Below are 14,040 nucleotides of genomic sequence, written 5' to 3' on the forward strand. Positions count from 1 at the left end.
ATGCTCTTGCCATTAAGTCCCCAAGAGAAAAGCAGAAAAGGCCACGTGCTCCTTCGCACCCGCAGTTTCCCAGGAGCAGAAGAAAATGCAAACCACCCAAAAGCAGCAGCGAAACATGGGAGCGTCCCGGGTGACCCCGGAAAGGGATTGGGATCGTTTCAGACCTGGATGAGCAGCCAAACTGCTGCTCCCGTGCTGGCCAGGAGCAAATGGGTCCATCAAAAACCTCTGCTCTTGTCTGTTCTGCTTCTGAACCTGCCATGAGCATTGAAACTGCTTGTTTGTCTCCATCCCAAAATATTTCATTTCATGGCACTGGGGAACGCTGGCTCTGCATATGCTCCTTCTGAACTCACACCCCAGCTGTCCCAATGCTCCCAGTTACCTCTCAAGTCTCCCAGTTACCACCTAATGCTCCCAGTTACCACCAAACCGCTTTCTTTTTGAGAAAAAAAAAAGAACTTGCACAAGGCTGCAATAGAACAGCCTTAGCGGAACAAAACAAAAGGCTGACGCTGTTGCTAAAACTGAATCTAAAAATATCTGTTCTTGCCGTAACCCAAACGCTTTCTAGGATCCCTCAAAATCCAGTGTTACTTCAGAAGTGACCAAACACGGTGTTCACAACACATCCCCCCAGGTTTTCTGACCACAGCCCTCCTGCATCCTCTGCACCCTCTGCAGGCTTCAGGCCTTATTTTTTTGCCAGTTGACAGCTTTTTGGTCAATCTCCAGTGCTGATGTAATTAGCAAAGGGCAGAGCTGGCTGCCCAGTGCTGGGGATACACTGCACAGCTGGGAAGCGCTGGGTCCAGAGCCAGGGGAGACGCGGTGGGAATCGGTGGGGACAACTCCGACCACACACGCAACGGCTGAGATTTCATGGCCAAACCTTTTCCAACCATGATCCTGCCCAAAACACAGCTCTGAACCTGGCAGGATCCATCCCTCCCTGTTGGGAGACATCGGTCCCACTCAAGATGCTCTTGCCGCTCCCCCTCCAGCTGCTGCATCCATCCCTCCCCTCCCGAAATCCCGCGTACCTCCTCTGCTGCCGATAGCCTGACAGCTCCAGGAGGGATTTCCGAGGGAAAGACCGAAAGAGTTTCTGCACCTGCTGTTTCCATGACAGCAGCCGCTTCTTCTGGATATCTGTAAACGCCTGCCCCCAAAAAAAAGGAAACATGAATATTTTACTGGGCGAAGCGAGCAGGGATGTGTATATGAGTGTGCATGTGAAGAGTAAGTCCAGAGGGAAACTCTGGTCTTGCTCAAGGATTTATTAATCCCAGGTGGAGAAATTGCTCTGGCAGCGTCCCCTGTGTCCCAGGGTGATGGCCCAACTTTGTCCCTGAGGCTGTGACCCCCCAGGCAGAGCGGGGCTCCCCAAAAGCTTCCCTGCTGCCCCTTGGAGCCCCAGTTCCCTGCTTGCTGCGGGGATGTGAGTGTAGCTCCCCGTGGGGTTCGATGGCTGGTCCCTGCTCTGTGGTGACACCTGTCACCCGGATGTGGCTCTAGAAAGCGCCACCAGGCTTGGAAAATGCTGGGATTTGGAAAGCAGAGCTGCTCCGTGGCATCCCATGTCCTGTCGTCCCTCCTGGCGCTGGGCAGAGCTCGAGTCTGTTCCTGGCATCCACAGTTTTCATGGGATGTCACCCGGGGTCACCCACCCAGGCTCCCAGTGAAGGTCACCCATAGAGGGGACAGATGTCTTCCCAAAACACCTCAGACCTCCAGGCAGGCGGGGTGGGTTACGGGGACACCCATGTGCCCACCACCACTAACTTTAGACACCCCATGTCTCTGTGTCACTGGTGGAGGGGAGCGGAGGTCTCTTGAGGACAATTTGGAGGCTAATTAGTGCCTGACTTGATTGCTGTGAACCCCCTGCAGAGGGGACGTTCTTTCCTGATGCTGATTACAGCAGAGCTGGTGCAGACGGTGGCTGGGGACACAGGCTGGGGTGACGCGGTGTCACCACGTCTGTCCCAGGCGCTCCCGGAAAACGAGCCCCTCGGCAGCTCTGTGTCCTCCTGGCTCTGCTCTCCAGCCCCGGGCATCTGCTCCCACCATCCTCGCTCCTCCCTTGGCTGGTATCCAGCTATTTCACCTCGGTTTGAGATCCCCTGTGCTCTGCACTGCAGAGACACACGGATCAAACCTTTGCACAAACAGCTCAGGAACCGCCTTCAGCTGCAAGGAAAGGGGCTGCGAGCGGCTCCTCTCCTCTCCCACACATCCTGCACCACATTCTGGGGTTTCCAGCCACCAGCCCTCTCTGGAGATTTCTCTATGCTTTGACAGCGTATTTTTTAATAAACAAATAACTGGGAGACATTTAAAGCCTGCAGCTCCTGCGAGAGGGTGTGCAATCTCCTCCTGACCGCTGCCATATGGGCAGGCGATGAGAAGCAGCTTGTTCTTCCAGGTGCAGCCGGCACAGGCACAAAACGCTGTGGGACACCGGGGACACCGGCCACCCCTCCTTGTCACCGGCCAGGAGCCCTGTGGCACAGCCTCGGCCATCCCGAACCATCACCGGGAGCAGAAACGGATGCCCCCGTTGCAAAAATCCCAGGACCACGTGCTGCAAACAGGAGGCAGCAATGCCAAGGGATCGCCGGGGCTGTCTGCACGCTCACCCCGGGACTTTTCCTGTCATCCAGCTGCCGACCAGACCATCACAAGCCAGATGAATTTCCCAGCTCCGGGTCTTGGCAGTTAAGCAAGCGCTAGGGAAAGCAACATTTCCATCCACCACTTTGGAGCTACCGCCCGGTTCCAGCCCTGTTCTGTCGGAATTACTATTAATACCCCCCAAAAATATTTGTGTTAGAAACCAAAAGGTTGACATAAACAGACACTTTGGAAACAGTTTCTAAGTGATGAGAACAACAGTTTCAGATGATCCATCACGACTCACCTCATGGATTAGACATTTGTCTATGAGCTGTAAATAGGAACTTATATTCTCTTCATCGGGTCGGGAAACTAGAAGTTGTGTGCATACTGAAAAACAAAAGAAAGAGAAATGGGCATGGGGGCACTGGGTTGATGTCTGGGGGGTCCAACAGAGGCCTTGGACATCCCATTTCCCTTCTCCCATGGGCAGTTCTTTTCATCAGTGAGAAAAAAAACACCCTTCCCCAATTCCTGCTGTGCCGTCCTATATTTAGGGCCAGATTTTGTTCTCTGTTACACTGGTGTAAATCCAGAGAACATTGCTGGACTCACCAAAATTAGACCTGAGCAAATCAGGGGCATAGGATTATTCTCTTTTCCTAATTACAATACACCAAAGGCACCGCTGGCTCGAGCTCCTGCTCCTATGGCCAAAACCTGCTGCAAATGGATTCCCACCTTTTCTGATGGATTTTAACCTCTTTTGGAATTGGTGCCATAAAAGCAAGTGGAAATGATTTCACAAAGAAATTATTGTCTCCTGTCGTAACCCCTGGCCATGGATGCCTCGCGGTCCAGGACACCTCGTCCTGGCAAGGTTTGTGCTGTACGTACAGCTCTGTGCGTGACGGAGGCGTTTGTCATGGGCCGAATTCATCAGCGGGTTGGAAATGGGGCCAGAAACCCACGTTTGTCTGTGCATGCACTCCATTAGCTGGTGAGAAATTCTGCACCAAAATTTTATATAGAAAACAACACATCTATTTTTTGCAAAAACAGGCTGAAATTGCGACAGGACTGATATCTCCCTCTACTCCGCCCTGGTGAGGCCACATCTGGAGTTGTGTGTCCAGTTCTGGGCTCCCCAGTTTAAGAAGGACAAGGAATTACTGGGGAGAGTCCATGGGAGGGACACAAAGATGCTGAGGGGTCTGGAGCATCTTTGTGATGAGGAGACACTGGGAGAGCTGGGGCTGTTCAGCTGGAGAAGAGAAGCTGAGAGGGATCTGATCAATGGGATCAATATCTCAGGGTGGGTGTCAGAGGATGGACCAGACTCTGTTCAGTGGTGCCCAGCGCCAGGGTGAGGGGCAACGGGCACAGACTGAAACACAGGAGGGTCCGTCTGAACATGAGGAGAAACTTGTTTGCTGGGAGGTGCCAGAGCCTGGCCCAGGCTGCCCAGAGCGGGTGTGCAGTCTCCTTCTCTGAGACATTCAAACCCCCTGGACCCACCTGTGTGATCTGCTCTGTGACCCTGCGTGAGCAGGGGGGTCGGACTGGGGGATCTCCAGAGGTCCCTTCAACCCCAACCACCCTGTGATTCTGTGATTCTTTGTGGCATCCCAATGAGTTTCTTTCTGCTCCTGGTCTCCTGTGCAAACCCTGCAGACAAGACTCCCCTCCCTCTTCACCAGGCAGATGTCCCTCCACGGGGCCAGCACCGACACCTTCAGTGCCACTGACAACTGTTGGGACACATCCAAACTCATACAAATTTACTAGAAGAGCCCTGTATATGGCACAGGATGTTGGTCCCTACCTCACATCACTCCTGTGCACCTCCCAGTATGTTAATCCTGATGCAAGGCCATGCACCCTGCACCAGGCATGGAATGGCACCTGAGCATTTTAAATGTCCTGCATCTAAACTGGGTCTTAAAAAGGGGCTTGGACTCAGGTGATTTACACTCAGGATGGCTCATGTCCAGCCCATGCACCACTGCCACAGCAAGCTCGAGGGATGCTGCTGAAAACACCTGTGGACTGGCAGGATGTCCCCAGGGCTCTGAATGGGAAAGGAGAGGATGCTACCTGTCCCTAACCTGGGGCAAGGCAGCCCGTCCATCACTGCTTCTCCCCCAAAATCACTGCCCATCTCCCCACTCACACTCTGGGGAGACCTTACTGCAGCCTAAAAAAAGGGGTCTATGAGAAAGATGGGGATGGACTTTTTAGCAGGGCCTATTGTGATGGGACAAGGGGTGATGGTTTTAAACTAAAGGAGGGAGATTCAGGCTGGACATGAGGAAGAAATTGTTGGCCCTGAGGGTGGTGAGAGCCTGGCCCAGGTTGGCCAGAGAGGTGGTGGCTGAACCATCCCTGGAGACATCCCAGGCCAGGCTGGACGGGGCTCTGAGCAACCTGAGCTGGTGAAGATGTCCCTGCTCATGGCAGGGGTGGCACTGGATGAGCTTGGAAGGTCCTTTCCAACCCAAACTGATCTATGATCTATGCGTGTGGCTTGCAGCACCCCAGGGAAGGGCACCGTGCCCTGAAGCAGCTTTCCCTAGCAGGGACACCAAGAAGAAGTGACAGTCGCTCACCTTTCCCCATCACTCTGGTGAACTGGCCGGGCAGGTCACCTTCGGGCAAAGGGCCCCCCCCCGACTCCCCCTCGCATCCCGGTAAATGGTGCTGCTGCATCCCCCCCGCGGCAGAGTCCTTGCAGTCGGAGCCTTGGCTGTCGGAGCCGATCAGGGAGGAGGGGTGATGCGAATCCGCGTCCCGGCTGTGCTCCTCCGTGCTGGAGTTTTGGGAAGAGTAGGCTTTGATGGGGGTGAGGATCATTTGGTGTAGTTCCTGCAGTGGGACGCGCAAGTTGCCACCTTCCAGAATGTCCTGTGGATTCAAGCGGAGAGAGTTTGTCTCTGCAGGGACAACAGGACATCACCTGTGAACCAGATTCCCCCCGAAAATCCCCAGCAAAGCCGATGGCCTCGCTCCTGCCCCAGGACCCCACAGGGCTCCATATTCAACACCCACGTTTCATTCACCAAGAGCACAGGGTGAATTTGGAGCATGGAGCTGCTGCAGGGACTGTGCCTCATTATCCATGGATGTCTTCAGACCTCAATCCCCAGAGATAATTTTGCCCCGTCAAGCACCGGGACCCAAAACCAGCAATAATGCAGCTTCATGATGAATCAGATGATCTTTTGAGGTCCCTTCCAATCCCTAACATCCTGTGATTCTGTGATTCAGCATTTCCAAATTTGCACCAGGAAGATGGGAACCCCATGAGAGTGACTGAGCCTGCCCAGACCAGGGGTATCTTGCTCCTTCCCCTGCAATCCCATAATTGTGATATTTCAGCCCTATTTATTTTCAGTTCTGTGTTTTAATATGGACTTGTGTCCAGCTCCCAGCACTGCCTTGAAGCTTGGCTCTCCATTAACAGCCCTGCCCCAAAGAGCCTGGGACAGCATCCTTATCCCCTGCCACCATCGACTGAAAGCCCAGGACCACACTGGGATGCAGGAACACACCCTGCAGCAGCAAAGTGGGGACATGCCCGTCCACACTGGGACAGACTGGAAGGGTGGATGCAGAGAGGAAAGGAGAGGAGCAGAGCAGGTTGTGGTTGGACGTAGAATGGGAGACCATGAAGCTGCAGCTGAACTTACAGAATCATAGAACCATTTTGGTTGGACGTTCATTGAGTCCAACCGTAACCCACCCCTGGCACTACCCCATGTCTCTCAGAACCTCATTTATGTGCCTGTTCAACCCCTCCAGGGATGGTGACTCCAGCACTGCCCTGGGCAGCCTGTTCCAATGCCCGACAGCCCTTTGGGGAAGAAATTGTTCCAAATATCCAATCTAAACTTCCCCTGGTGCAACGTGAGGCCATTTCCTCTTGCTCTATCACTGATATCCTTATATATATAGACATACATCTATAAAACATATCCATGTAGCAAAAATATTCAGAGGTCCACCTGGGAGGGAGAGGATTTGGGTACAGCCCCAGCCTCGCTCTTAGTTACGAGTGTGGATCATCCCCTTCCACGGTCAGATCCTTCTCATACATTGAAAATCTGATGGCAAATAATTGCACTTTGGTTTTAATGCAGCCTGGACCAGAACAGCTCATCGCAGGCTCCTGCAGGGTCTGGCTCATGGGACGCTGCTTGGGAAGGGGCAGCTTTTGGGGTGAGTCCTGGCTGCGCCAAGGGGAGAGACACAAAGTGGGTGCACAGGCTGGGAGCGAGCCAGCCAAAGCCCTGACATGGTGGCTCAGCCTAATTCCTGCTGCACCCCCCAGCTCGTTCTTGGATGCCTTAGCTGCACTTCTCTCGAAGACCTGGCATCAGTCTGCTGGGCACTATTTGTGGGGAAAAAAATCCTGCTCTGCTAACCAACAGAGAGGGGTGGAGCAGCTCTTTCCAAGAAAGCAGCGATGTTTGAACAGCCAGACACTGCCCCAAAAAAATCAAGTCCTACATATGCTCTTGTTTAGCAAATGAAAAAAAAAAATTGGATGGGAAGCCCGGAAAAAGCAGAAACGTCTCCTCCCAAGTAAAGCAGCTCACGGGCAGCTCTGAGCCCCAGCAAAGCAAGACGTGGTCCCACAGCCCAAATTCAACCCATGAGTGCTCAAAAGCAGCCCCTGCCACCTCTCTCCCTTATTTTACGGCGTGCGTGGCTGGTTGTGTCAGCTGAGCTGGGCTTAAGCTCCCGCACCACCCCAGTCAATCAATACCATATTTCAAAACCCCGGCGGAGAAGCGGGGGAAGAAGCCGAGCAATCGCCTGGAAAACACATTGCCGAGGCCAGCTCAATCCAGTGGGCTGTCTCTTGGATTTAATAGTTATTATTAATATACGGAGGTAAATATGGCTTTATTAGCTCCTGCCTTGCTCCGAGTACAATCCCATGTTATAAATAAATAGTGAAGCAGTGAGGTAACGAAAACACCAATAAATAGCAACACACCACATGAGTATTTAAAAGCCCCTAGTGGGAGGCTCTACAAGTTGTTGTTTGAAGACAGTGCAATTAAATATAATATAATATTGCGATAATAAATAGCGAGAGGTTGGGTGAGCTGCTCCCAGCCAGTCTGTGGTGCTGCTGCTTCTCTGACAGCCATTTCTGCAGAGTTTAAGCTTTTATTGAAGGGACAAAAAGTTTCTATTTGTTCTCCTTGGAAATTCAAGCTGTTATTCAGACACTGCCATGGGTATTTGGCTTTTTATTCAGGGACAGATTGCCCAGATGATGCTCCGGAAAAGCACAATGGCCCTTGACCTGACAGACACCCGGATATCCCATTTATTTCAGGATATCTCCAGTAGCAGAGCGGACCACGGTGGCTGCTGTGGCTGGAGCTGATCCTGCACCTTGGTTCAGAGGATGGGGAACCACCTTCCTACTGGTGTCACTGGGCTGGTGCCCTCCAGCACCCCAAGTTCAGGTGATCCTGAGCACCATGGAGCTGGCCAGGACTTGTCCCAGTGCCTCAGGGTTTAACCAGCTGCCTGAGTGCTGGAGATGGATTAGGACCCGCTTTGCAAAATACAGCCCCAAATACAACCTGCATCTGGTACAGACGTGCTTGAGGCGCCACTCAGACATGGCAAAGCCAACAACAGATTTCTCTGCAAAAGATCCCAACAACATGTGTAACCGAAGACTTCTTCACCCCAGAATTAAGTCCTGGTTTCTTGAAACACAAAAGTGGTTGCTATTACTTACCCTTTCTAAAGATTTGAGTAGGTTTTGTCTCTCTTTTAGCTTTTGGATACTGATGACTATTTTGTGTCTTGCGCCTTTGGTAACGTTCTGCAAAGAAGAAAAACAGCACAAAACCCGGTGTTAACACTTCCACAGGACAACTGGCTCAGCCCAAATCCTCCCTAAATGAGCAGTGCTGATATAAATTAATCAAATATCTGAGTGCAGGGATCAGAAGGGGGTACGAAAAGCCACTTAGAGACTTGCCGAAGATAATCTGTCCCTCCCTGACACATCTCAAACAGTGAAAGCAAATGTGCTGAGCAGGCCTCTTCGCCCTGCGGATAATGCAGAGATAAACGTGGAAGAGGGGACTTTTTAAAAGGTCAACAAGGCACTCGGCCACCAACCCCCCCGCGACTTTAAAGCAGTTGGGACCTGCAGCCTCTGAAACTCCCGAACTTAATCACAGCTGGAGAAAAATCCAAGCGCAGCTCCCAGTGATGGGACTTTGATGCTGGGACTCCAGTAAGAAATCCGGGACAAGGCCTTTTTCAGGTACAACGTGGTTTTTTTCACTTCCCAAGACCCAATTTTCCTTCCTCTGTTTGTTTCCCAACCACCTGCAGGCAAAACACCTTCCACCTGAAGACCTAGAAAGAGGTGTCGGAGGTGTCTCATCTACCAAAAGTTGGGACTGCGGCTGATCCCTTTATGACCGATGCGGGACATACTTGTGCCTCGAGCTGGCATTCGGTGAGGGCCATCATCTCCTCGTACGTCATCTGCGAGAAGAGGGCAGCATATTTGTGCAGCCGGAGGCTCTTCAGCCAAGCTGGGACATCTGCAGCACAAAGGTAAAGAGATGAAAGCTCCTGTTTAGTTCATGACACCGCTTAACCACACGCGAGAACATCCACGGCAACACAAGGAGTTGATTAGGTGCCATCCACCACCCCACCGTTGCTTCAGACACCTTGCTGAACTTCACAGACCCTTTGGAGGACATAGTGCTATGGATATGGGTGGTAGGAGGAACCAGCCCTTGGATGAGGACACATCCTCAGAGGTTGGGTGCAGCTGAGGCACCATGAATTAACCCAGGAAGCCTCTCTGATCCAACCTCTATTGCTCAAACCAGCGTTACACCAAAGATAAAACCATTCCAGCTTGTCCCAGCGCTTGCTGCAGCCAGGACAAAGGGTCCCACCAACCTTGGTGGATACAGACCTAGCAAGGGGGACTTAACAAAACAACATGAAGGCTTGGCCAAAAGCCAGGTTGGCCACCTTGAGACAAACATGCACGTGCAGACAGTCCAAACTCAGGACACCGCACGGGGAGTCGGCGTCGCCCCACAGCACAGGCAAGCTCCTCACTGCCCTTTTCTGAAGCTAACGGTGGGGTTCAGCATGGGAGGAGCAAATGGCCATTTTGCAGACAGCAGACACTGATTTATGGCACAAAGGAAGATGGTAAGTGCTGAAAATTTAAGTGGTCGCTTAAAGAGAAATAAAAAGGTTTTTTTTTTTTTTGAGCATGGAAAAATTTTGTGCCATCAACAATGGTCCCGCAGCCCTCAAAATGCACCAGCTGAAATGACTTCTTCCTCCCCAGTCATTATCTGCAGCGTAGTACCTCTTGTGTGCAGCTGGATGGGCACCCCAAAATACTTTAATCCTCCTGACACGAAGGTGTTTTCACAGGGAGGAAGCTGGAGGGGGATCCTTCCTCTGCAACACGCAAAACACCACCAGATCCCATGATGGGCTGTCCCCACATGGAGAAGGCAATGGGATATGAGCCTCTCCGGCCTGCTCAGAGTTTTGCAGGTTTGGGGGCCCACAAAGGAGGCTGGGGTCCCTGTGGATATCTGTGCCGCAGCACACCACCGTACACATGATGATGCTTTTGTTTTGCATCCTAAGGGCTTCACACGCTGTGCCAAATCAGGACCTGGTTTATTTAGCACCTACAAGCCAACAATAGCTCTGCCTCAGCCTACCCAGCTCATGCGCTCTGCTCTCAGCAACACCATTGTCCATTAGTCCTTGTCCCCTTCCCCACCAACGAGACACCCCAGAGACCTCTCTCAACCCGCGTTGGGTGTACTAACAGTGAAAAAACAGCATTTCCGCCCCAAACCCCACACCCAGAATGGAGAGAGCAGGTGGAGGTTCAGGAAATGTCTCTTTTGGGGCTAAATACAAATTAACTACAACACTTCCCCTCTCTTTGATCCTTCTCAAGTCCATATAAAGGGGTACGTGTCGAGCGGGTGGTGGACCACAGGTCCCATGGCAGGAGAGCCTGAGGGGAAGGATGGGTGGCTGGCAGCAAGGTCACCCTGATTGGGTTCCAATGTCTAACGTGCCCACCAGTGGGTGGGAGGAATATGGGCTTCCATCATTTTTGGGAGGGATTTTCAAATGCTCTGTGCTTCTGCTGCTGGGCTGGGGCTGCTGTGGGTGCTGATGCTCTGCTCACCATCCCCAAGGCCACCACGAGGACAACCTTCACAGCCACGTCCAATAAACTTCACTAATGTAGCCAACCTCAAAGGTTTCTAGGCTGCTCTGAGCACAAAGTGTGAGGCCAGACTTGCTTTGGAAAGGGATGGGATGATGTGAGGAGGATGGTCCCACTGCTGGGCCACCCCATGGTAAAGGTCATCTCTGCCCACGAAGCCCCACACTGCTGAGTGCCAGATGCAAGTCAAGGATCGCCACTCACCTCTTCCCAAACCTCAGCGCTGGAGGGGAAAGGGCAGGATGGACCATTGCTTTGGTCCCCTAAGGCAATTCTTACATGAGCCAGAAGTCTCCTGCTGCCTGGGCTGGCCTCAAATCCCATCACATCTGAGCAGAGGTGCTGCAAATAGCCCCAAAATGCTGCTTTTTGCTCACACCCTCTGTCCTCTGACACAGGTCAGGATTCGTCTTGCAGGGAAAGCTCCTCAAGTGCTGCACAAAAAGCCATCAGCCCCACACCAAACATAAAGGCAAAGCAGTTACCGAGCACAGACGGGCTGAACTTCGCTGTTTTCCCAAAGTCCCGACAAGCAACAGCCTAAACAGTCCTAAAATCAGAGGTCTCTTAAATGAATCTGCTTAAAAAAAAACAAAAGCAGAAAACCCATTAAAAGCTATTAGCAAAAAGCCGTCTGTCCCCAGCGCAGATGGGGAGTGTGGGGACTGGCGGACTCAAATCTCAATTTCATTCTAACACAAAACCACATCGTTTTAGCGACGACACATTAAAAGTCGACCTGATCCCATGTCCCCTGGGGACATCTGCCTTTGGTGCTCATCCGTGCCGACGGCAAAGCCCACAGGGATACTTTCAGAAGAGAGATGCAACTTCACCTAGACAATAAACGCTTCAGAAAACCCATCTCCAATCTCTGCAGAGAGTCAGAGCGCTGGAGCATCCCTTCTTTGCCTTTGCATCAGCCTCTCTGGACCACCTCCTGATTTTGGGAGCTACGATGGGGAAGATGTAACCAGGAGGTGTGAAGTCATCTCAGGTGATTTCATGGTCATGAGAAAGTCAAACTTCCTAACACTCCCCATGGAGCAGTGAGTCACCCACCCACGGAGCTACTCTTTAATCACCGATCACCGTGAGCTAATTGCAAAGTCATGGCACGGCTGTCACAAACACTGCGTCTGATGTGAGCAGCAACGCAAGGACTTCCACGCTGCTCACATACATTGTCCCCTGTAGGCATTAAATGCTGGGGATCGGCCGGTACACGTATATCTGGGTGCTGGCAGGGAAATGTAGAAGAAATTTAGAACGTAAACAACCCTGATATACATATGTATATATATATATATATATATGTATGTACAGGACAATGTATACACAGGACATCTCCAGAAGTGCCTACATGGCACACCATGCCAAGCCATGGACATACTCACAATTGAACCCCCCAGCCCTACCCAAAGCCCCCTCTTGGTGTGCCCCGAGCTGTGCTCTGGGAAGGGACAGACGGACGGACGCAGTCTGCAGGGAACAAAGCGTCTACATCTTCCTCCAGAGACACCAGGAGCTGTGAAAAAGCTAAAAGGCACTTTTCCTTCAGCATGAAGATAGATGGAAAGGAGAGAAAAAGGTGACATTAGGGGAGACGAACTGCGAAGCCACATCGGATGGGGGTCTGTTGTGGGTCTGGTTGCCCCACCACCCTCCTGGATGTTCTGGAGGGTATTAAAGAAGGACCAAGCTGACCAGAGATGCGGGTGACACGAAGCCACAAGAGCCTGCAGGGACTTGGGAAGATGTGGCTGCAATTCAGAGAAGGGACTTGGCAAAGCGAGCAACCAGTCTGGATGAAATAAGATGCAACCGAATAAATATGCACAAAGTTGTGTGCGTTTCTGTAGGAACAAGAAACGGCACGAACTAAGGGCAGGGAACGGGCAGTACTTTTTTTTTTGCAGGAAAGCTGTGGGGATACAAGGGGTCGCACACAGCCTGCGGTGGTGTGTTATTTGAGGACAATGAGTTACACAGCCACAGGAACACTGTACAGAAAGCAAGTCTCAACTCTGCTCCTAAGTCCAACACACCTTCAATAAAAGAAGGACTTTTTGAAAAAAACCTGGCGGAGAGAAGCAAGAATAACCCCAAGTTTAGAAAAAAACATCTGGGAAGACGCTGGATTGGTTCAGTCTGAAGAAAATACAGTGGAGGGGGGAGGACATGACCGTTGTAGACACCAGAGGCTGTAGACATCTGTTCCACACACCCCCAACAGCAGGACTCAGCAATGGAAGGAATCAGGTTTAGAACCATAGAACAGTTTACAGTTTGGGTTGAAGGGACCTTCCCAGCTCCCCCAGTGCCCCCCCTGCCATGAGCAGGGACATCTTCACCAGCTCAGGTTGCTCAGAGCCCCGTCCAGCCTGGCCTGGGATGTCTCCAGGGATGGTTCAGCCACCACCTCTCTGGCCAACCTGGGCCAGGCTCTCACCACCCTCAGGGCCAACAATTCCTCATGTCAGGCCTCAATCTCCCTCCTTTAGTTTAAAACCATCACCCCTTGTCCTATCACAACAGGCCCTGTTAAAAAGTCTGTCCCCATTTTTCATATCGGCCCCTTTTAAGTACAGAAAGGCTGCAATAAGGTCTCCACGGAGCTTCTGTTCTCCAGCTGAACACCCCAACTTTCTCAGCCTGTCCTCCCAGCAGAGCTGTTCCAGCCTCGGATCATTTCTGTGGCCCCCTCAGGTTTAGATATTTGCAAACCTTCCCTCAGAGAAAGAGGATGCTCGGGAGGGAAGGCCCAAGGAAGGGCGGCCATGTCCTGCAGGCGGGCTGCATGCAGCAGCAACGAGCTGTCTTAATAGGTGGAGTTAATTTAATTGATTATTGCTCATGGACAGCCTAGGCAATAGCACTTTCGGGGTCTGCAGATTTAGCTGTGCAGATCCATTGCCTTGCACTGGAAAGTTTCTATCCAGGCAGGTCCTGGAGCTGCAGCTGTGGATCACAGGGAGCCAAGCTCCCAATGGTCTCCATCAGCAAAAACCTGGAGAAATGTTGTGTTAAACAGACCCCTTTGCATCACTTGCTCCCAAAAAGGGTCTCCCTTGTCTGACAGACTGCAGGATCCATCCCCAGGCACAGAAAGCCTTGAGGAGCTTATAGGCTGAGAAGCAAAGCCCGGC

The 14,040-nt window shown here is 51.9% G+C and overlaps 1 protein-coding gene across 6 annotated transcripts in view; it reads right to left on the reverse strand.

The window, feature by feature from the left end:
* The window catches only part of SAMD4A (sterile alpha motif domain containing 4A), a 108,810-nt gene that overhangs the window by 9,917 nt on the left and 84,853 nt on the right, over positions 1-14,040 (reverse strand). For all 6 annotated transcript variants that reach the window (XR_014184602.1, XM_082058235.1, XM_082058233.1 and 3 more), the window contains 5 exons: positions 9,097-9,206; positions 8,384-8,470; positions 5,229-5,523; positions 2,924-3,009; positions 1,044-1,162 (listed from right to left, as the gene is read on the reverse strand). Coding sequence is in view for 5 of the 6 variants with exons in the window: in XM_082058235.1 (XP_081914361.1) it covers positions 1,044-1,162; positions 2,924-3,009; positions 5,229-5,523; positions 8,384-8,470; positions 9,097-9,206 (697 nt within the window). In the remaining variant the exon portion in view is untranslated. The remainder of the gene's footprint in view (positions 1-1,043; positions 1,163-2,923; positions 3,010-5,228; positions 5,524-8,383; positions 8,471-9,096; positions 9,207-14,040) is intronic.

Source organism: Streptopelia decaocto (assembly GCF_964273445.1).
Source record: "Streptopelia decaocto genome assembly, chromosome: 7".
Lineage (NCBI taxonomy): Eukaryota > Metazoa > Chordata > Aves > Columbiformes > Columbidae > Streptopelia > Streptopelia decaocto.